At 43.2% G+C, this 23,972-nt stretch overlaps 1 protein-coding gene across 1 annotated transcript in view; it reads right to left on the minus strand.

The window, feature by feature from the left end:
* The window catches only part of RNF217 (ring finger protein 217), a 55,107-nt gene extending 31,629 nt beyond the window's left edge, over nucleotides 1–23,478 (minus strand). Inside the window, exon 1 of the mRNA XM_054280248.1 lies at nucleotides 22,843–23,478. Coding sequence (XP_054136223.1) covers nucleotides 22,843–23,478 — 636 coding nt within the window. The remainder of the gene's footprint in view (nucleotides 1–22,842) is intronic.
* Nucleotides 23,479–23,972: the final 494 nt, after the last annotated feature.

Genomic DNA, 23,972 nt, shown 5'->3' on the forward strand with positions numbered 1-23,972 from the left:
AGAAACAGCAGAGTTCATAGGTACAAGCAAAAGCAGAAGAAAGTCTGAAAAGTATTTTCTAACTGGCAGGTTGTTGTCAGGAGCAATAGTAGACATTTCTTAGATTCAAGGTATAATGTATGACGTTAAAATACCATCAGTTGTCTTCCCCTACAAACAAGGTAACCTGTATAAATTTCTTTATGTCATCAAGTTGTTACAAAAGAGCTAAGTTCTGACTTAGAAATAATTACTTTGCTCTGCCTCTTTGAAAAGTAACCCATCTCATTGTACCAGTACCAATCCACAACACAGCTGGTTTTGATGAAAAACTGTGCCAATAAAAGGTACCACGAAGTGGCAGAAATTGGTAACTTTTACATAGCTTCAGTGATGGATGCGCATGCTGACCCATTTTCAGGAATAAATCCAGGAAAGGCTAATGCAGAACAAACTTTCAAGCTTCTTCCCATATGCCATCACTTGGATAAACTGTAGATACTGTGCTGTAACTCCAGTGTCACAAGTTATTTCTCACAGTGCATTTTATGTTGAAACCACACTTCAATTCACATTCAGTGCAATGACTGATACAGCCACCACAGGGAGCAAACACGCAAGATAAACAAGTGCAAACAGCACAGCTTTCTCCAGGGAGCTGAGGCAAAAGCTTAAACAGTGATTCTGATCCATACTTGGAGAAGCAGAACTGAAGTGTCACCCCAGCTGGGAGCAAATTACCCAAATCACCAAAGAGTTAAACTCCTACCTAAATGCCTCAGCAGAAACCTATAGCACAGAAGAAAAAAATTATCTTATGAAAGTTGAAAGTACAACTTTGTCCCACAATTGATCTAATCCTGTAGAGTGCTGCACTCATCTGGTGCACAGTAACTTTTAAACAGCTTAAAAAACCAGCCAAGCTGTGAGAGTTAATTCTCCTGATGATCAAACTCTGGCTGTAATTCTGGGGTTGTTACTGTGTCAGGTCAGTCTACCCAGGAATCTGACAGAATAGGGTCCCCACTGAAGCCGGAACTTCAGACTGATTAAAGGACAGTTTGTGTATGGATTGCTGCAGACCTTGTTTGTCAAAAGCAGCTAGAATCTTTATATCATAAACTCATTAGAAATAGCAAAACAAGGGGGGAAGCAGACAATACAGGTGTTGTATCCTAGGAAAATCAAACTGTAACTGTGTTTAGAACAACATATTACACTTACACTTTCTCCTAAAGCAGAGAAAACATGAAGCAAGTTCATTTGAATTCCTAAGGGCAGTACTACCTGCTGACAAGGCAATTAACATACTCATTTCTGCATCAGCAGGAGGAGAAACTACAACTTCTGATTTTTAACAAATTATCTTTATAAAGACAAACCAAACCAAACCCACTACTGGTTATCTCATCTGCTGTTTATATACGTAAATCTATGTTTAACAGAAAAGTATAACATAACCTTTACTACCAACCTTTCTCTATTTCAAAACATTGATATGTATTTGACAAAGATGTTGCAAGGTAAGAGTTGTGTTTTGACAGCCTGCTTTTATAACGAGGCAAAAATGAACAAAGCTAGAGTAAGTCAAGTGCTTACTTGGGAGACCCAGGGCTAAAATCTCAGTGTTAACAGCGAGGAGGAGATTTGATTTGTGAATTGTGATCAGATAAGGCTGTGTAATTCTTGCATGCAGAAAAAAAAAACAACAACAAAACAACAGAAACACCACAAAAACAAGGTTCCTTTCCCTGCCTTAAGTTTTTAATCACTTTGAGAACAGCAGCAGTCCCAGACAGAGAATTAATATGGAAAGATGGATAACTATTGTTAACACTGAATTCAGATCCATGCAGTCATCCTTTTTGGCTGGTTAGAGAGAATGACCTGGAACAGAAAGGAAAAAGAGGACTCCTACCCACACAGACTTCTCTTTCTGGATGGCATGCCAGGCTTACCCCATGACACCAGTTTAACCCAGTGGCTCCAGTTAAGTGATCAAACACACCTATATGGACCTGAGAGGTTTGGGGCGCAGGTCTAGACAGACCTCTCCCATAGCACCTGTTCCCAGTATCCCTCCCCTGGTCTCAGACCCCTTCAGCCACTTCATCAGGACACAGTCAGCCAACACTGACATACTCTCAGACTCCTCCATGACGAATGGATAAAAATTTATGGAAGAAGTCAATGTAGCCTTCCCTACTTATTCTCTCCTCTAGAGAGCAATTGCAAGGCTGCAAGGAGAGAAGTTTCAGTTAGCTAAGACAGGAGACTCAAGTGTTTTTAAATGAAGTTTTCTAATTGATGAAGCAGCTGAATTAATTCCCCCTGTGACACATGATCACTAGTTCACAACCCAAGAGAAAAACGGGAAGCACAAAGTCAAGGAGAGACTCTTGCAGAGGTAGCAGGCCACCAGTTATCTTACCTGTCATGTCAATCTACACCTTCAGATCAAGTACCAAGCACATCTCATGTTAACTGTGTTTACTTTTAGGAAGCTACAAGCCCAAAACATGCTCAGCAGCTCCTCTCAGTAAAAAAGAAAAGCTTAATGTCAAGTACAGGACCAGGTTGGAGGAGTGCACTTGATCACTGCCTCCATGTGAGTCTAAGCAGCAGGTGCCAGAATTCCTGTTCTCTAGAAAGCAGCCTGTATTTTGTCATAGCTAGGTGATTGCTAGGTTTGTGAGTACTAAAGTATATTTTCCCGTTTTGCACGAATACTTAAAATGCTCAGCACCATGCACGAAAATCCATCACTGAGCTTCAGGTCTCAGCCCAGCATCTGCCCTAACACCCATCCCAAAGCCCTCCAGATGGTCTTCATGCTTCCACTTCTGTAGGCACAACTCCTGCTCTCCTCTCAACTGTCTCCCTGAAGGATACAAGAGTCTCATCTGTAAAGACAGAGCAAGAGGAAATGTAATGAAGTAAGTAGGTTTTTCAAGATGAAGAAATACATGACTTGTAATTAAACAGCTAAAGTCAATAGGTAACCTCAGAAACTTTGGGTCAAGAAGCAGGAAGGAACTCTACCAACAGCTGTCACATATGCTACAAAACATTGTGAAGCAGCTGACCACAAGAGAAAAACGACTACTAAAAGATATACTATAAACAGAACATCTCATTAACTTGACATACATTGCAAAATGTTTTTATTAAATATGTTTCATTTTTATAGTCCAACAGTAAATATATTACCTTTGGAGAATCCAAGTTAAAAATGGTTGTAGTAGGAGAAACTCCTTACAATTAGAAGAAAACCATTACTTTTTATTTCTGAAGGTACTGCCTACCTCTTTACAAACAAAAATAAAATTCAAACTTGTCTCAACATCACCCTCTGCAATAAACCAAAACCCAAAACCAGAGTAATCATGGATTATTGAGCAGAAAGGTTTAAAAAATGATCAACAGATCATTAGACACCTTGATACTCCACTTGTGCCAGCATTAAACTTTTGTGGGGCTGCAGAAACTGGTTTGTCATACTGAATTTTTACAGAAGCATTTTTGCAGTACCAGGAGGTAAGATTTTCAAATCACCAGAAAGGACTGGGGACCAGAAGATGGACAGGTGAAGTGAGGTGAAGAAGGTATCAAGTCAACTATATGCATCTCCACTTCTGAAGCCACAGACTCTAGTAGTAATTGAATCCAATACCAGTTAAGGAAATTCTAGTTTCATTAATTATTTCCAAAGAATTCATACAGTCCTCAGTGGGAGAAAGGCTACTAAGTAGGAACTGAAGCAGCACAGGAGTAGAAGTTACAAAGCACAGTAACAGAACACAAGAGGGTTTGTACACAAGAACATAGATCTCCAATTCCACATTTTGCCAGACCAAAAATAATGGACCAACAGATTTTGTGACAACAACTATTCTGATTTACATTTCCTTGATATTTTCATTGAAATGGAAACATCCCACATGATGTCAAACACTGACCTGTCTAGCCAAAATATTAGTTTTGTTTCAGATTTTTAATGGGATAAGAACTATTGCTTTTTAGAAAAACAACCCAATAGTTCTTCTACATCCTCCCACTGTGATTATTTCCTATGGTTAAGCAATCATTGACCACCATTTACCACCAAACAAGCTTCTCTAGAGGCCTGGGTAGCTGCAGTGATTCATGTCAGAAAGGGGGAAGAAGTTGCAGCTTTGAGAGCTTGTTTGGGGAGCGGAAGAAGAGAAGAACGGAAAATTCAGGAAGAAGAGGGACCCATATCAGCCTTTCTAGGAAATCCTGCCTTTCCCATAACTTGCTTCTTTTCTCTCCTGCAGTTTTCCCCTTGGAAATAACATCCTCTTGCCTGACATTCATGGGGGAAATAAGTCTAGTTTTCAAAATTTTCTGAATCCACCTACTTTTACTGAATTTAATAATACACACACAGGGTGGCTCACCTCTGAACTGTTCCAGTTGCTCCACATTTTCATCATCCAGTGATGACTCTGCACTTGTCAAGTCTCTTTTTGCCAGCATCAAACAGCAGAAGCTGACGCTAAAAGTTGCTGCTGTTGCTATGCAGGAAACTGCTGCCCCAAAGCACACTGACTTTCTGTCAGTTTCTTTCAAAATAAAGGCAGGAATATTTCTATTTGTGACTAAAGTAATAATCAGCTGTATTCTTATGCACAGAGTAACCTAATTATAAAGCCATTCTAAATAATGAGGTCTTTGGACTCTTTCAATCTGTGCTGAAATACCTGTCTAGTAAAATATTTTAATGTAACTATGGTAAGAATTATAAGAATTATATAGTAAAACCAAAGAAAACACTCACATATAGTTCAAGGGGAATAGAAAAGTACTTGAGCCCTTCAACTGATCAATGATTCCCCCAAATGACCATTTACATATCATGTTTTCATATGCAGAATAATTATGCAAATTTTGCACAATAAACAACTTAATACATATGAGAAAGTCTGACAAAACTATGTAACTCAAGAAAGCAATAAACATTATTAAAATTAAGAAAAAAATGAAACCCCATACCAGTGCTAATTTCCATACACTTGCAACATTTTGTGTCTCTGAAGTACAAACTGTTATGCTTAAAAGTGCAAAGTTACATTTCAGTTTGATTTCTCATTTGCAAAATTGTAATCAGTAAGAAAGAACAGGATAGCAAGTCTACACAAAGAAAGATAAAACAAATCACAAAAGCATTTTTTAATGTGCCCCTTCAGCAATTTCTGCACACCAAGCCTCTAAAGAAAATGGTTCATTTCTCATAATAGAATATAAATGTCTTGCAAGTAAGAATGTATTTTTCCTAACACCAGCTTGACTGACCTCAAAGCACAGCTCCTAGTGATTTTGAGTGCCAAAGGGGAGTTCACAAACTGAGTCACTGCACTAAGTGGTCATCTGTGAGAAGTCCCCAGGGACTCAGCTGGGATCACCCTGGAGGGCTCTAATAGTACCAGGAAGGGGAAAAAACTGACAACACAGTTCTTCCACTTCACTATTACATTATTCTCTCTCATCTCATACTCATGAAAGTTGTAATAATCCTCTACTCCTCAAAAACATTTCTATGTGAGACTATCAGCTTCTACACACTTTTGTCAGCAAGGTGGAAATCAATCCATCACATACAGAGGAAGAAAACATAACCCTTGATCAAAGGGAATAGCTGCTAGGAGTAGCAGGCAGTTACCCCATGCTGATCAGCTGCTAGGAAGGTATGTGGCAAGAGAGAGCACATGCCAGGCAGAGCAAATGAAGGGAGCAGGCAGAGCCCTGCAGCCTCAGCTGCAGCCTGCAAGCACCCAGCCTCTCCTCATCCTGCCCTGCTGCCTCTGCTCCCTGCATCTCTTCTGCTCTCTGCACCAGGATTCCCACACACCACTCTGGTCTCACTCCTCACCAAGCCAGACAGTCAGCCTTCATCCCCTGCATCAGAAGCCTTACTAGATATCCATTGGATGTCCACTGGAATGCCCTCAGGACCCCGCTGTGGCACAGCATCCAGAAACAAGGAGCCCTGTCCCATGCAATTTAATCCAACACAGCAAACTACAGGGGTCTAAAATTGCCGGCATGGACAAAAAGTGCATCTAGTTTAAGCCTCACAGGACTGGGACACACCTCAATGCTGTAATAATTAGTGAGTTAAGCCACCTAATGAAAATACCTGCAGCTAATACATGGTGAAAAAGTGCAGTTAAATATTTCATTCCCTGTGTACAGCATTTGCAAATATGAAGACAGACATCCTGCAATACTGAGTTTCTCACTCAGTCACTGAAACACCAAAGATTTTCAGTGAAATAACCTAAATATGATTTTTTGGGTGGGAGTTGAGTAGGGTTTTTCTTTTTCTTGGGTTTTTTTTGGGGGGGGGGGGGTGGTGTTTTCATTTATTTTTATTACTTGTTTTATTTATTTATTTATTTGGTTTTTCAACCACAGGAGTAACCAAGTAAGTGAGTTTCTCCAAAGCTCACACTCAGAATTCTTCAAACTAATTGTTCACTCGGATTTTTCCCATAGATTCAAGTAGGATGGAACATTTCCATCTGGAAGAAACCAAGAAAATCTAGGAGTCTGTGTTAGGACTCTTCAATTCTAACAGCAGACAATAAATTGCACCTGTGATGTAAAAATTATAATTTTAATAAATTAAAAATATACTTGCTGAATTCTCAAGGGACTTCACATGATTTTCCTCCTTAGCTATGACAGCAGGCAAATATCTTAGGATGGAAGATCTTGGATTCACATCCTACATGAGACTAGACATAAGGCATATATGCAGCTCTGAATACCATACTACAGAACTACTTTTAAGAAACCCTTGGAAAGACCCATTAAACGGTAAATTTGAATGCAATACAGTAAACAAAATCAGGCCAACCTGCAGGAATTGCTTGAGCTAAAACGAGAAAAGTGGAACAAAAGCAACAAAAAAAGTCCACAAGAGTGGACTAGAACTTTTATTGAGACCCCACTAAAAGATGGGGCACCACCATTCTACCTGTATTCCAGGAACTTTACATTTACTGATGTGTGCAAATTCAGAGAGCAGAGAGTACCTAACAGCAGGAGTTCAAACACAGAAATCCAAAAGAGAACATGAAAGCAGAAAGGAAGTAATGCAAAATGTATATATTTCCACTTTCATTAGATGAGCTGTAATTTAACTTCAGTATGAGAGTTTAATTATCATCATATTCATATTATTACCATAATCAGTGTAATTAAATTGTTTATAGGTTCAAGGAAATTTCAACAATCAGGCACCAGTTCCCCAAATTTACAGTTTTTGTGGGAGGAAAAAAAAAATTGGAATTTTACAAGTTTGCAGCTAGTTTCACATGAAACAATACCACAAAGCAAAATGTTTTTCCCAAAGAGTTACGGCAAAACTGGTTTTCAAAGTCTGAACTGGATCCAAAATTAGGCATGATTCCAAGGACTTTTCACTGTGGTCACCATAGGACAAGTATGACTGAACTGCTCTCCTAATTCTGTTTTTTCAGTTTAAAAAAACCCAGAAATCTAGGAGCCATTATTTGTTTGCTTGGGTTTGCACTATGTAATATTAGCACAACTAATTTATCTGTTATACAACCCAAGGCATAATATTTGCAGATAATTTCTCTAAAACCTACACCCCCCCCCAAAAAATTCTAAAATGTGAATAAGCAATGAAAACAACAGTATGCCAAAACAACACTAAATTTCTTGATGCCATGTGATGTGTTCTGTAAGTTGGACAGTGAGAGCTTCTCTGTTATTAAAAAAAGCCCTTTTTTTTTTTTTTTCTGGTCTCATTAGTGCAGCCCTACCTGCCCAGCTGTATTAGTCACTTCCTGCCCAAGGACATTTGGACACCTAAATGTCATCAAAACACCTCTTAGTCCATCTAACACAGTATAATATAGGTTTAACTGGAACATTAAAGCTGCAATTGGAGCAAACCTGTCTCTTGTGACATCACACACAGGAACTCTACTGCTTCAGAAAGATTAGATCTATATCCCAATGCCCTCCTACCCCAACCAACAATTCTGTTCAAAGATAGGAGGAGGAAAAAAGGAAGGAAAAGCAGATAAATGAAGTCTTAATCTCACAGTTATTCCATTCTCTTATAGAATGGAATCGAGCTTGAGAGGTAAGAAAAGGGAGAACAAAATCCATCTCTTCTGCTACTTCAAGGAGATGGAGGCTGTCTTACAAAACCTTTGGTAAAAACCAGTGCAACAGTAAGATAACACCACATACTTACATACTTCCAAATTTCACAATCGTTCCACTTTGCAAACAAAATTATTTGTATAATAGAAGCACAAAGCTACTGAGCTCTGTCTTCAAAACCAGCGTGCTGGAATCACAGCTGAATAACAGAGTAACACAGGCTAGCCCAGAACTTCTGCAAGGCACAGGGAACAACACTTTCCACGACCATGACTGCTTTGGGCAGTTCAGTCCCTTCTCCAGCAGTGTACACCCTAGCAAGGAACAGAGAAGTCAGCTGTACATGATGTGTCATGAAGGTTCAACCAAGTGTCTTAGCTGAACACAACAGAGTGACAACAGCAATGCAAAGCATGGACAGCTCTCAGGGAAATCCACCACCTTCCCTAAAGCTTTCATCAGACAAAAGGATGTGACACATAATTACAAAGATCCTCCTGCAAGGAAGTCTCTCTCCTGGGCAATTAAACATTGCCAGGAAGAAAAACAAGACAAACAGTTCAAGACCAAAGAAATAAGAAAAGTTCACAATTGAGTAATTTTCACTTGAATGGCACTGATGAACTATCTATAATGTGACCAAGTTTGTCCTCAATTCTGTAAACCTTTTCAGAGTGCTACTACAAACACACTGTATGCAAAAGGGCTGCTGTGAAAAGGAAACTGCATTTCAAAAAGCTCCTGGCAGGGGAAAGGAAATTTATCCAGGAAAAGGAAGAGGAAAGAGAGCAAAAGTTGGAAGCTGGTGAGGACAGAGGTCACTCTCCAGGATCTTGACAGCACTCACTAGATAAGCATATATCTTTTGAAGAAGCTCAACTTCCTGCCATAAATAAAGGTTTTATAACCCACTCAATATGTACCAGCCAGCCATTTACTTCTTTTCACCCATCTTATTACTTGGGCAGTAGCATTGCATTTTTCAGATGTTTCAACAGATCATTACACAAGATATACTACTATCTGATATATTCCAGAGAGAGCTTCCATCAGTTTTTTCCACCATGGCTTACATATATGAAGAAATTCATTAAAATAGTCAGAAATATTTTCAATGTTTCAACACCTGCTGTTGGTGTCAGCATATGTTAGTTTTCATGTTTGTGCAAGGTTTGTTCAAATCCAGAAGTAGGCTTGCTGTGATCCAACTGGTGCTCATACTGATTACAGAGCCAAAATCTGTATCTATCAGTGCTTCCATTAAATTTGTCTTTCCAGACAGACTTCAGTGGTGAAACTGGAGACATGAAGTGATATAACCCTGCAGGAGACCAGTTTAGTCTCGTATAAACCTAACTTAACAAGAACTGAATAAAAACAATTCTTTCATGTTGCACAGTCTTCAAAGGTGCAAACATATACAGAACATTAAAAAAATAAGGCATGTATGCACGGCTACCAAGCCTCTAATTCTATGCAGTATTTATTGATTTTCCCTGTGGATCTAGCTCCTACATAAAGCAGCTATAAAAAAGAGCACAACAGCTTCAACAAGCTCATCTAGACAGTTTGCAGATGTATTTAATGACAAGTACAGAAACTCAATGTTTATTGCATCTCAGCAGCAAAGCCCTCCCTATGTACACCAGGTCAGGCATGCAGCCAGGACAGACATCACCACAATCCCGAATAAATCACCTTGCAAGCACCCTGAGATTCCAAAGGACTACCTGGCAGCCAAGATAAGTACTCTAAGAATGCCAAAACTTTTCCACCAAACTTACAGGTACTGGTATATAAAACTAGAAGTGAAAAAAAAAAAAAAAAAAAAAAGAGAAAAAGAGAAAGCAACAACTTAAGAGTGAGATATCAGGAGATAAATCCAGAATGATAATGCTGCAGCCTATCAACTGAAGCACACAGCTAACTAACAGACAAGGACATTCAACATCCAGCTACTTCCTTCCAGTAATTTACAGCAAATTTGCCCAGGTGGTAATAGTTAGTTTCACAAAAAAAAAAGTCTTTTTCAAAACAGACCCCACGCCCAAATCACATGATTTCAGAGATTGTTTTTCAGTGTTACATAGCTCCTCCACCTTAACCATCTGTTCTGTTCATTGTTTTAATGTAGAAGCAATCAATGGAAACTAAAACAATCACTGGTCTTTGCTAAATGCGCTCTCTCACAAGTTTCTTTACACAACAGCCTGCATGCATTCCCTTGGAGAGTTATTTCACAAAGGCATCCTCTATAGCCTAGGTCAACTCGGGTAACACCAATGCAGTCTCTCCTCTGCCAGCAGAGGGAAGGAACTGCGTGAAAATTGCTCTGATTCAGCCAGAACGGTCTAATCAGACACTGTCTCAAAAACTCGGGTTTGAAATTTATTTGAGAGCTATTTCTCCTAAAACCAGTGTGAGATGCTTGACTTCACCTTCCATACAAACAAACCAATGCCAGATACAGAGCACTGTTTGAAGCGTGCTGCAAGCAGGTACCCATTGGGCATTACAAAGTATTTTACTGTTTGCAACGGTCAAGAAAAAAGCAACACCAGACAATAAAACTCTTCTACCATTTCCTCACTGGACTCCAGCTTCTCAACAAAGTGCACTGAGAAGCCCAGGCAGCCTTACCATCTAACTGAGCCAAATTCAGCACACAGTGGGGCCACAAGGAAAACCCCTTCTTTTAAGAGTACTGAGGGTGCTGGCTTTGCGAACTGCTCTGATACCACACCTTTCTTCATATTTCAGAGACTGGAAAGATGCTCCCAAATCCCTCTGATAGAGGCTCACACTGATTTCCAGCAATTCATTGCAATTTTTAGAGTTTTGTGTTGTGCCAAAAATTCTTTACAAGCGCCTACCCCAATGACAACATCTTGCATTTAGATAGAACAGTTATTTCTCCTCCCAGTTCTGCTTATGCTCAAGTAGAGAATTCTGCATCTGCACAACAGCTCTTTCCTCCTTGCAGTCCCCCTCAGTGCCCTTTTTCTTAAACCTGATTTATTGGCTTTACAGCACCTGGTTTGTGGGGGGGAGGGATTACAAGGGTGGCCTCTTTAAGAAGCTGCCAGAAGCTTCCTCCATGTCCGGCAGAGCCAGTCTCTGGTGGCTCTAAAGACGGATGTGCCGCTTGCCAAGGCTGGGCCCATCAGAAATGGTGCTAACACCTCTGGGGTAACAGATTTAAACAAGAGAAAAAGAAGTTGTTGTGAAGATGTAATTGAGGCCAGAGAAGAGCAGAGCGAGGATATGTGGGAGGAACAGCCCCGCAGACAGCAAGGTCAGTGCAGAAGGAGGGGCAGGAGGTGCTCCAGGCACCAGAGCTGGGATTTCTCTGCAGCCCACGGTGCAGCCCATGGTGAGTCAGGCTGTGCCCCTGCAGCACATGGAGCTCCACAGCAATGCAGAAATCCACCTGCAGCCCACGGAGGAGATCCATGCTGGGGCAGGTGGATGCCTGAGAGGAGGCTGTGACCTGGTGGGAGACCCATGGAGAGAGGGGCCCCTGCTGCAGCAGCTTGTCCTTGGGGGACTGCACCCTGTGGAAGTGCAACCCATGCTGCAGCAGTCTGAGGAGGATTGTTGCCTGTGAGATGGACTCAGGTTGAAGAATTTAGCAGAGAATTGTCTCCTGTGGGAGAGATCCCACGATGCAGAGGGGAAGGGTTCCTCTCGCTGAGTAGGGGGAGAAACTCCTGATATGATGAACTGACCAAAATCCCCATTTCCAGTCTCCTAGTTCCCTTGGGTAGGAGGTGGAGCTGGGAAGGAGGGAGGGGTGGGGAGATGATGTTTTAAGGGTTTATTTTGCTATTATCCTGCTCTGATTTTGTTAGCAATAAATTTAATTAATATCTCTAATTTGATTCAGTTTTTCCCATGATGGTATTTGGTGAATGATCTCTCTCTGTCCTTATCTCAACACATGAACCCCAAGTATTTTCTCTCTCCTGTCCAGAGGAGGACAGAGAGGGGCTTTGGTGGGTGTCTGGCATCTGGCCAGCATCCACTGACTACACCAAGACTCCAAGTGAAGCCTTACCACATACAAGTGCCCCCACTGCTCTCCTCTCTGTACTAGAGCCTCAAATTGGATTCAGGTTTTTAGTGGTTTCATCATTATCAGCCATTTACATCATCTGCCATCATTCACCGAGATCTGCTGTCTCCCACTAACATTCCAACAGCTGGACAATACTTGAAAAATAAAACTGTTCATACTTGAAAAATAACTTTTCATACTTGAAAAATAAAAATAATCAAAGACCTCTTCCTTGCTCCTTCTTTTCACCATAAGAATAGATAAAATTCTCCTACGTGGAAACTCAATACAGAAGCACAATGATAAGCTAGCATCGTAAAACTTATTGTCTGGTGCCAGTTCATTACTGATGCAATGAAATGGGACTCCTGCTCTCCTCTCCTTTCTCCAAACATCTCAAAGCTGCTCACTAAAAAACATGTTTCTAGCCTGTGAAAGCTGTGGTCACAGCCCAGTGCACATGCTAGAAATTTTCTAAAAATCTAGATTAATTTTAAAAAGAGGCTTAAAATTTTTATGGGTCAAAAGCAGTACAACTACAGAAACAAAAAAATCAATTAGAGTGGAAAAGAATATGCTGGAATAGTCATTATTTTGATTGTCTTCTCCAACAGAAATGTTAGGTATTTTACTTACACCAAGTAAGGTCATACTTTACTTGGTATAAGTATGAGCTTATACTTATAATGTATGACCAAGCTCAAAAGAATCTTCACTATCAAAATTTAATTACACATACCAGTTCTTCCATGACAGTGCCATACCTTGCTCTGTTGTAGGTTTTTAAATGTCATATTCAATACCAATGTGCATTTTGTGTTTTTGCAGAAAAAAAAATCCCAACAAAACACCAAAAAACCTAACACCCCTATCCTCATCCACAAAAAAAAACCCCAACAAAACATAACCCACATGATAAAACCGCCAAATTCTTCTCTAATTTTAAGTTCTGCATCTTTTCACTTGTTATTCAAGCGGATTAGGAACAACAAGAGACTTCCTTTGAGAGCTCTGTGGTGCAGAAAAAAATTTCTCTCCAGAAAATAACAACCATACTTGGCATTGCTTGGCTGCAGCAAACTAAAGCTGTTGAAACAAACAAGATCAAGAGAGAGGTTCCTCATTTGCAACAATATTCACATGAAAAATTTCACTTGTAAGACTATCTTCAGCATAATCTATGTTACAAAACACATGAGGATGCTTTAGAATTCAGCTAGTTGAAAGCTCATATGCAATGATGCCACAGGCAGTGGAGACAGGACCAGCGGATACCAGCCTGGGCTTGACTGGGCACCTCAGAGCTGGGAGCAGCTTGAGTCACTCCCTGGACCCTGCCTGTCCAAGAGCTGTGGGTGCAGATGCACCTTAGGCACTGGATAAGCTGCAACTTCCATCTGGTTTGTGAAAGAGGAAATGATGCAGCAAAAGGACCAAACTGCAGTTTTGATTCCACTGAATCAAATGAAAACCCCCATCTGCCACATTTGTGAACATGTCAATTTCAAATGTTTTGGTTGGACAGGCTGCCACAGTTGCCAAAATAAACTGCCTGACTTAGCACTTTATTCAGTACCACCTTGCGGTGAAATAAACATTTGTATATTGTGCATAACAAAGTTAGAAGCTGGATATGAATAAATGAAGCAAAAATGATTGTGAAAGGTTACTTTTTAAACCAGATATTTTTTCTGATGATGGATCAAATGATGCACAAATAGAAGGGAACAAGTAGCAGACTGGGGTAAGCAGCACTGCTAGCTAAAATCACTGTATACCATCACCTTTAGACAACTTTCCTTTTCTTGACATGGAGAGAAGAATAGAATAAGATCCAGAACTCATTTTAGATCCTTAATTTACCAGAAGCAATAGTCTGGCCTTGTCTGACAACCTGTCATGGCTTGGGTGAGGTTCTCATGAAGCATTACACTCTGGGATAATTCAGGTAGGATCTGATGAGTGGCTTTCACTGAAAGAACAACAAATCAAGCCTTGACATGAAATACCTACTTTGCTGAGACAAAAGCACTCAGTGATGTCCATCAGTAACAGCTGCACCTCACTGCAAGAAAGATTTGTATCTTACTGACTGGGAAGATGCTAGTAATTTAAAATACAGTAAGAATTCCAAATAATGTCTTGAAAGAATTGATATCTTCAGAAGCTTGAAAATTACTCTCTAAATGTTACTGAGAAATACAACAAAAGCAAGGCTGAATTTACTTTCCATTGTACAAATGAGTGAAAATTTCTGAGTCTGCTTGATTTCCTCTTCCCTATGTAAGACAAATGGGGACCACCAGATAGATGCATACATTGAAATATCCAGATTTTAATACTGTATTGCACTTTGGCCACTTTGAGGCCTAGGTGTACCTGTATATGTCAATATGCATAAATGTCTAACAAAAGCAACACTTAGACTGAAATCCAGTGTTTCACAATTCCTTTTCTAACCTCCATACAGATCTGTTCATCACAGAAAAACATACCAACATGTACATTCTGTAGTTGGTATGCAACACTAGGCATCTAAATACTGTGAGCTATCATCACTCTTTTGCAGATCCATCCATTCCAAAGAAGTCCAAAGTTGCACATTCTTTCCCATTTTTAACCTGCATGCTAATGCCATAAAGTTATTAAACAGTTTCCAAGCTACTGCACAACTGAATTGCACATGCATGTAAAAAAGCACTGAGCAATTTATATGCTTGCTCCTGTGAGGCTTCTAAGGGGACAAATTTTACACTGCACAGGTGCACAGGAATGGAGAGGCATAAGATGTCCTTTCCCCAGCTAACATTCCCATAGTGAGCAACATTAAAATGGCTGAAAGGCTAAGAAGCCCCTCCCCACATTTCCTTGCCCCCCTACAGCAGCAATAGTACTGACTGCAGTGAAGGACACTATATTCTTTTTGCCTCTGCAGGGAAATGGCACCTCACAGGCACTCTGTAATCATGTCACAGATGGGATGTTTTACTTACCTACTCCACCCACCCTGCTGCCCATGGGGTATAGAAGTCTTCCAGCAGCTCAGTAGAACACTAACCCATTATTTTCATGGAAGTTCTATACTTCAAACTGAGTTTAGAATCCTTACTAATTTTTTTCTTTTTTAAAGCTAGATACATTTCCTGCCTACCTCCATCCAACAGGAAACCAGAAAAAGAGCAAGTCCCATTTCACTTTCTGGCCACCATTTACCAGAATAGCTGGCCAGTACTCAGCTGCAGCTTTAAATAGAGGCCAAGGATCCACCCTACTTGGAGGCCACCAACCTTCACAATTCCCTTTTGTTTTATGAAAGCTTACCCTAAGCAAGTCCACCTTCTGGAGCAATCCAATTCCTACATGATCATCATGCCCTTCCCATCCCAGCAATCTTCTTCTCCCTTTTCTTCCTTCCTTGTATTGTGTGAGCCACCCCACAGAGCCACGTCACAGCTGAAATAGTTTGGATGGGACTTCCCTTTCCTACAAGCTAAAGGGACAGAGTCACTCAGATCCCCATCCCACACCCCAAGCTGATACACCACCATTCCTACAAGATCAGGAAGCCAAACCAAGTAAATCAGAGAGGCACCTGCCTTTGCTGCCATCCATATCATGTTAGTGGTAGAAAACAATACACAATGGCATCAGGATGACTAAGCTTGAGAAAATAAAACTTTGCCCTTTCTATTTTCCAGTACAAAATCTTATATTGTTCGTGCTGTACTTAATAAAAACATCACTGTGGAAAATTAGTGCTCTGCGGTCTACTTAGCACGCTTGTAAGGAAATGGAAGTGTGACAGACTTGGAAATTTCTTTGCCTTTTCATGGACTTCTAATCTAGAAACTGCACAGCCTTTCTCACAATTAAATAAGTAAATGAGAGCAACAGCATATCCCAACAAGGCTGTCAATGAAAATATACATCAATCTGAAATCAAAGCAGTGAGGCAGCATCTAAGGTGAATAATTGGATGTTCTAAGGACTTGAACATGGAACCTAAGCCATTCCAGGTTTAATTCAAAATCTGGCCTAAACTACTGTTAAACTTCTGACCTTCCACACTGAAATCCATAAAATTTTCTTCTGAGTAAAGCCCTGAATTTTTCACCCTAATTTTAACTTCCAAGTAAAATTAATTTCTTTGCCTTACCAAAAATTCTTCAAGTACTTAAAAAGGGACTCAAAAATTAAATAGCCTTTTCATGACAAGGCAAATTTGTCACTTTTTCCAGCACAGAAAAAGTAGTATTTGCCTAACAAAACCCTACAGACAAGGACTTTTTTACTTTTAAAATATAATTAATCAAGAAAATACTTTAAAAAAAGGAGCAAGAGAAACATAAGCACAAGCAGATAAAGCATACAGAAAGACAGATAAACCTGTGTGGCTAAGTAATGTACTTCAGGGGGAAGCCTCCAGTTTGAATTCTTTTAAAGAAATTACATCCCTTACACCTCTTAATCATTTTGACAATGTACTGACATCCTGGCCATTTAAAATACATACTTTCCTCGAGCCTGGCTGGTTTAGACAGCAGGAAGCAAGATATTTGTACAAGAAGAAAAGAGGAATGAAGGGCCAAGAGGCCCCAGAGCAGCTGGAAGAACAGTTGCTCTGGGTGGAGAAGCAGTTATGGGGCAGAGGTGAGCTGAAGGCCTTCCCTACCTTCATTTAACACCTTCATTTCTTTTTGTTTGGGCAACTAAACACCAACAGCTCCCTTTTCAATTCATTCAGTTTTACATTCCCTGGACTGATTTCATACCTGTGCCTGGTAGCTCCTGTGAACAGCTGGTGGGGGCAGTGGGAGGGAGGGCTGGCAGCAGATGATCTCCTGATGGCTCAGCCTGTCTGTGGTCCCCAAAGCCAACACCACCCACAGACCAGCGAGGTGCAACACACTGGCTGTGAGAGACAGCTGACAAGGAGGGCTTCTGCTTCACAGAAATAACACATTTTCATATTAGGTCTCAGCCTCAACTAAAACAAAACTGGTTCTCCATCTTCCACTGCAATTTCCCATTCATAGGGAAACCTTACACCTCAACCAACTTTACTATCAGCATCAGCCAACTCATGGTATCACCATAGCACGCACCATTTACCCTTACCACTCGGTACCAACATCAACAATTTCATGATGCCACTCATCCTCCCCTCAGGAACTGAGGCCTTTCTCCATCAGCAAAACCCTTCCTGCAACTGTTCAAACATGACACCATCTATTCTAGCCTCAGTATCTTAGATCGCAGAGTTTTACTGAAAATGTTCTTGGCTGTAAGAACAGCTATTCTCTTCCGCTTCACTTCATAACAGCATGGCTAAGAAAGGACAGCCACAACTCCAGCTCTACACCTGCCAAAGACTTACCCAAACAAGAGGAAGTCACAGCTAGCCACAAAGAGTAAGCTTGAAGCTACTCCTGCACAGGGAACAAACATACCACATGCAGCGCCCATATGCTGACAGAGTACGTAGGCTACACACAGTGGGAACTAGGCAACATTATCATTCAAGAACATTGCTCAAAACTAGCTTTCTTTAAAATTAATTTCAAACCATATTCATCAATGCTAAATTTTGTAAACTGTTCCAAACTTAAGTTTTGGCACAAATTGGATTCACCAAGAAGCATTCGAGATGGACTTAAATTCTGCCATGTATCTTGTCAACTTGAAAGAGTTGAGAGAAGTAACTCTCACAATCTTAGAGGGACCTGGGTAACATCCTTGAACTGTGACATCTGCCTATGCAGCAGCATTTTCACACTGGTACTGTATACAACACATGAGGAGAACACTACAGACTTTCAGAAGCCGCTTGCTGAAAATGTCAGAGTAGTTTAGGTGCTCCTGCAGCTTATAGGCTGCTTGCATCTGACGGACCAAGTCTATCTGCCTTCTTTTCCTCAGGAGCACAGCCAGCATACAGTGGCTGGGGCTGCTGATTTGGTTTAGAAAGCCTGTAAACCAGCAGGTTCTTTTATTCTCCTGCACCTCTCTTCCTCCTTTGGAAACTTCTGCATTCTTGCAATGTCAGCTGGAGGGGTGGTCGCTCACCCTGCCACAACCTCCTGGCAGGCAGTGTGCAGCCGTCCCAGCAACTCGGTAGCTGGTGTTAGAGCAAGGTTTTAGATTAATTACCCTTGCAAACACAGAGCTGCTTCTGCACTGAATGACAGTGGCCTTTCTGAGCTCTGGTTTGACTCAGGGCACAAGCAGCTCATTAACCATCAGATGATTCAGCACTTGGTGCCTACATTTCTGCTGGCTGGTTTTCATCAGCAGACTTCAGCTTTGAAGATGTATCATTTATATGATACCATCAGACACCTGACAAGACACAGGTGTCAAGGCCCTCCAGCTCCAAGCCAGTACTAGTTTTATGTGATGCAGACTGCTCTCCAATTTTACTCTTCACTATGCAGGTTTATAATCACATTCCCCACAAAAATCCTGATGTAACAGTCAGCAGATTTTTTTCTCCAGCTCTTTCAGAAAGAAATGATGCACAGAAAAGAGAGGGGTCAAAAAGATCTCAGGTCACAGACAGAGAAAGACGGAGGTCCTGAGCAGAGGAAGGATGATCTCCACATTTCCTGATCAGAAGAAAGAAGGATTTTTGTCCCACCAAAGCTAAACATGCACAAAACGCTGTCAGATACAGTCCTTCAGTCCTTCCCCACCCCCAACCATTCCTTCTGATTTACTCATGGCTACTAATCTCATTAAGAGTTCCTATAATTAAAGTGCCATACAATCTGATGAAGAATACAGTACGGTGTTTAACTCACCCAAAGTCTTTTACTATAAGAATCACTACTCCAACAGCATTACAAGATTTACAAAATAAAGCTTCACTAATGAGCACAGCATCAAAACTGGATTATCAAGTTTCCCTATTTGCATGTAGAAAAAGCAGGCACCAAGGTTTCTATAAAACTTTTGCAGCCATTTTATAGGAAAAGTGAAATGCTCCCTCTTACATAAAAATACAAGCAGCCCAGAGTGGTTAGGCAGTGAATCACTTTTTTAGCAAACCTTGGTATACTCAGTTTCTGAAATTATTTGGGTTTGCTGCCATGTTTGACAAAGAGAAAGATGGGAAGTGAAGGAGGTGAAGGAGATACAGATGTTATATTACACCTGTGAGATTAAGTGTCTTGGTTCTTGCTTCCCTATCCCAGGGTTGTATCCTGGATGACAGAGTGCAGAAACCCACAGCTTCCAGCTGAATGGGAAATGGTTCTTCCACACTTTTGATCCCAACCTCACTCAACACACACCTGAGAGTCCATGGAGGGAGAACACCAGCCCTTCAGACAATCACATTCTTGAACCTCACCCATTAAGCATAACAAACAACAGCTCTGGGCTGCATCAGTTCCTGGGGACAGGGCTTGCTGGAACCTGACTGAGGCTCTGTGGGATCCACAACAGATCCTGAGCTCCACACAACCTCTTCCACAACAACCCATACCCATCAATTACATCATCAATTTCTTTGAGTCCAAACAAATGGTCAGAGAACATTTTTGTGAATTGTAGATCAACTGGTCATACTCAGACCCCATAGAGCTCCAAGTACTCTGTGACTATCAGGATGTGAGACAGAATAGCTAAACTGAGGCAGAAGTAATGTCACATGATTTCCCAAAGTCAGGCTCCAGATCAGCCTGGGCATTCCAGGCTTACCTGCTAAGCTTCTGCTCCAGCCACTAAATCTTTGAAAGGGATTATGCAGCAAGGTGCCAGTGATAAGACTGGACTTGACCTCTAAGGACCTTCAGACATTACCCTCACTTTCCAGCACGATGAGCAACTACTCTGCAGTTGGAGTATTTTCATCTGGCATTCCTTTTAAGAATGCTTAAAACTTCAGTTGATTTTTCTTATCTATAAAGGGCTTGAAGGCAGAAGTTCTGATGCTTTTATATATTTGCATAGAAGAAAGCATGGTGCATTAACAGAGTTTTTACTTTGCTACTCCATTAAACATCATTTCAGGAATCACAATGAAGCTATCATGAAGAATACAGCTTTCTCCAGTGAGAGAACACACACAGACATCAAAGACTACACAAATTATTTTAAATGGTATACTTCTGCCAATATATTCCACATTTTCAGCATGAGAAATCACTCCTCCAGAGATGTGGAGTAAGTCCGGGCAGCGATTACTATTTCTCTGATAAGAAAACCAGATCTAAACTATTCACAATGCTGCTTGGCTTTTTTTTTTCAATTGTTTTTTGTTTGTTTTCAATTTTACATACATTCTTAAATCGGGCTAATCATATCCAAAAGTAAGACCTTTTAATATTTTCAAACAAAACCAGTTTTTCAGCATTTATACCTTTTGAACATCTCACAATTTTTTTTAATTTCCTACAAAACATGCAAAGTCTCAAAGATGAAAGGTAACTTGATTTCTAACCTATACTAGCTTTTCATTCATCCTTCCCAGAAATTCTTCTAACATAACTGACACAGAGATGTCTTTCTCTCTCTCCAGAATGACTCACAGGGTCCTTCCACTGCACAAAGGAAGGAGACTTCTTGTTCTCTTGAAGAAATATCGCTTTCTTGTCCTTTTCAAAAAGGAAGATAAGGGAAGAACACATTGGACTGTTATTTGTTGCATTTTGTTTCACTTTTCCCTAACAAATTTATCAAGCAGCTAAAATTCTGCCTGGTCGTAAAAGCATCTGTAACAACATGTCCACAGAAGTGCTCTGTGAATCTCACTCCTCAGGATCAGCATCCCTGCCCCACCTTTAAAGCACAGCAGTTAAGTATCCATATGGCCATGTGCCATATGTGTGCCTTCCTTTCCCCAGCTGCTGGGACCAGCTTTGCAGATGCTGAGCAATAGTAGTGGCCTCCTTGGAGGGCATCCCTGCATACACATCCAACACCTGGCCAATGCTAAACCCACTCCATAGCACAAATACCCACTTCCCAGGCCAGCCAGCTATTTCAGCCCCCAAGCTGCTGCTGCCTCCTCCCAGAGCTCAGCCTAAACCAGGCAGAAGAGTTCTTCAGTATGGCTTTAGATACCAGATCATGTAAGTTTATTACATCACTGCAAACTGCAGGCACCTGCAGGACATGGGGAAGATCACCCTGACATCACAACACTTGTCAACTTCCAGCTGAAATGAAAGGCAATACTCTGACATATGACCTCAGTGGCAGATATCAAAGCCACAAATGTGCACTGACAATATAATCTAAAAACTTAGTGAGAGTTTGCAGTCTACCACTTATCTACAAATCAAATCATTCTGTGCATGAAGTCTCAAGAAGGCTTATTAAGTGTTCCTGAGTTTCAGTGTTACAGGAAACACACAAAACGTTACATCTGACCATCCAATCCATCAGTTCCCAAGTAAAGCCCTTCGCTATTATCTAAACATATCCAAACAAGATCATAAAAATGCTACTGAGTTTACTATTAGCCAAAACAAATACTACCAGCACCAGCAAATTATGCATAGGCTACCAGGGCCCAGAGAGGAGCAACTTGCACTTCACGTACAATTTCCAAGTAGTGAAATGTACTCTGGTCAGAAGAGGCCTGTCAACTATTTATGGAGTGCAGGAATAGCTGTAATCATCCATTCCTTCCCTACACATACAGCCCAGTAGGAGCACAAACTGCCCCAGCAAAGCACCAAGCCCCAAACAGGTGAAAAAATTCATTCCACCAACAAACGAGCATGTTTCCACCAGGCACATCCTAAAAGCTTCTGCTGAATAAAAGCATAAAGGTGGTACACAACAGGTTTAGTTGATTTTGTTTTTCTCACGCACACACCATACTTCTCCCCTTGTTCTTCGTGTTTAGGGAATGACTACACTAGCAGCAGAAACACACAAATATTCAGTGTGCTAAACTAACTACAGAATAACAGAGCAAAGACAGAGCTTAGTTATAAAGCTAATTTCGGCTTGAAATAGCAGTTCTGACCGACAAAACAGTGATGAACATGTAAGCACCCTATATGCCAGCTATCTACCAGGATGACCAGTTGCCTGCTCAGGATAGAAAAGTTGTTTTCAACTTTTTTCCTCCAAAGAAGTTATTGTTTACTGTTGTTAACTGCAATTGTTCACCAACAGCCACACACACACTATTTTAAGCTAGCACAACTGGTGCAACACCAAATGCAGTGTCCTGCGAGGAGCAGGCCGAGCGGCTGCACCGAGGGCCCGACCATGGAGCGGCAGCGGGCAAAGCCTCGACTCCAGGAGCCGCTTCGGAGGCGGCTGCCAGCGCTCCCGAACTCCGCTCCTTATCCCTTATCACTCCTTGGCCGCCTCTTACAAGAAAACTGGTGCCGCCGGCCAGGTAACAGCAGGAGTTTGAGATTTCAAAGCGGAAATTCTTATAAAGACGGCCAGAGCCTAAAAACGCATTAGCGACCAGCCGCGTACGAACGCGCAGAGCAGCGCTTCGGTCGCTAACTGCGCAGCTCGCACGCAGGTGGCGGCCGAACGCGTTCCGTACGGGACGGGAAAGGCTCGCTCTCCCTCCGCACCTCATGGCCCAGCCCCACTCGCCGGGCTGCCCGAGCACGCTGCGGCCACAGCCCCCCCAGCACACCCCGGCTGCGCCCGCTGGCAAGTACCTGGGAGCTGAGGTACCGCCGGAGGCACTCCTCGCACACCGCCTTCTTGCAGCAGGACAGGGGCTTGATGGGCTTCTCCTCCAGGCACACGCGGCAGCTCAGCACCAGCAGCGGCCCGAACTCGCCCGCGATCAGCCCGGAGAAGGGCTCGGGCAGCAGGTACAAGTCCACCACCTCGATGCTACCGCCGGACGACAGCGGGTCGTCGCCCGACACCACCCCGCGCCGCGCGGGGGGCTGCCCCACGCCCGGGCCGCCGCGAGGGGAGCCGGGGGCCGCCGCCGGCCGGTCATTCTCCACGCAGTAGACGGTGCAGTACACGTGCCGCCGGGGGGGGCGGCGGCGGCCGCTGCCTCCCTCCGGCCCCTCCTCCGCCGGGGCCGCCGGCTCCCCCGAGCCCGGCGGCTGCTCCGGCCCGGCCGCCGCCTCCGCCTCCTCCTCGGCTCCTCGCCGCTCCGGGCCGGCGGCGGCCGGCGGCAGGTCTCCGCCTCGCCCCGGCCCGGCCGCCCCGCCGCCCGGGACCGCCTCTCGCGGCGAAGGCGGCTCGTCCGGGCCGGGCTCCCGCGGGTCCCCGACCGGGCTCGGCGGCGCGGCGGCCGCCCGCGGGGTGCTCAGCGAGCTCTGCTGCTCCCCCATCGCAGCCCGCCGCCGCTCCTTCCCATCCAGCCGCCTCCCAGCCCCGCTTCTGCTTCCGGGTCCCGAGCCCCGCTGCGCCGAACCCCGCGCTGCCCGCCCGCGGGAGCTGGCCGCCGCCGCCCGGTCTCCCCGCCGAGGGGCTGCGGGCGCGGGGCAGGGAGCGGCGGCAGCGGCGAGCGCCGCTCCGGTCAGCGCCGCCCGCGGGGTGCTGGCCCGAGCCCGACCCCCATGCCGGGGAGGACGCGGGCAGCCTCCCCTGGTGCCGCGGGGCAGCGCGCCCGGCCGCGCCCCGCAGCCGCCCCGGCCCGCCCCGCGCGTCACCGCCCCCCGCCCGCGGCGGCCGCCCCGCCGGGCGCGCCCGCCTCCCCGGGCCGGCCCGCCCCCGCCCCCGCCCGCGCTGACGCAGCTGCTCGGCTGCGCCCCTCATGCCGCCGTAAACACTGCGTGGCTGCCCGCACGGCAGCGCCCGGCATCGGCAGCGCCAGGCGTTGTCC

Source organism: Melozone crissalis, unplaced genomic scaffold (assembly GCF_028551555.1).
Source record: "Melozone crissalis strain CALT ecotype California unplaced genomic scaffold, PUWL_Pcris_2 ptg000027l_1, whole genome shotgun sequence".
Classification (NCBI taxonomy): domain Eukaryota; kingdom Metazoa; phylum Chordata; class Aves; order Passeriformes; family Passerellidae; genus Melozone; species Melozone crissalis.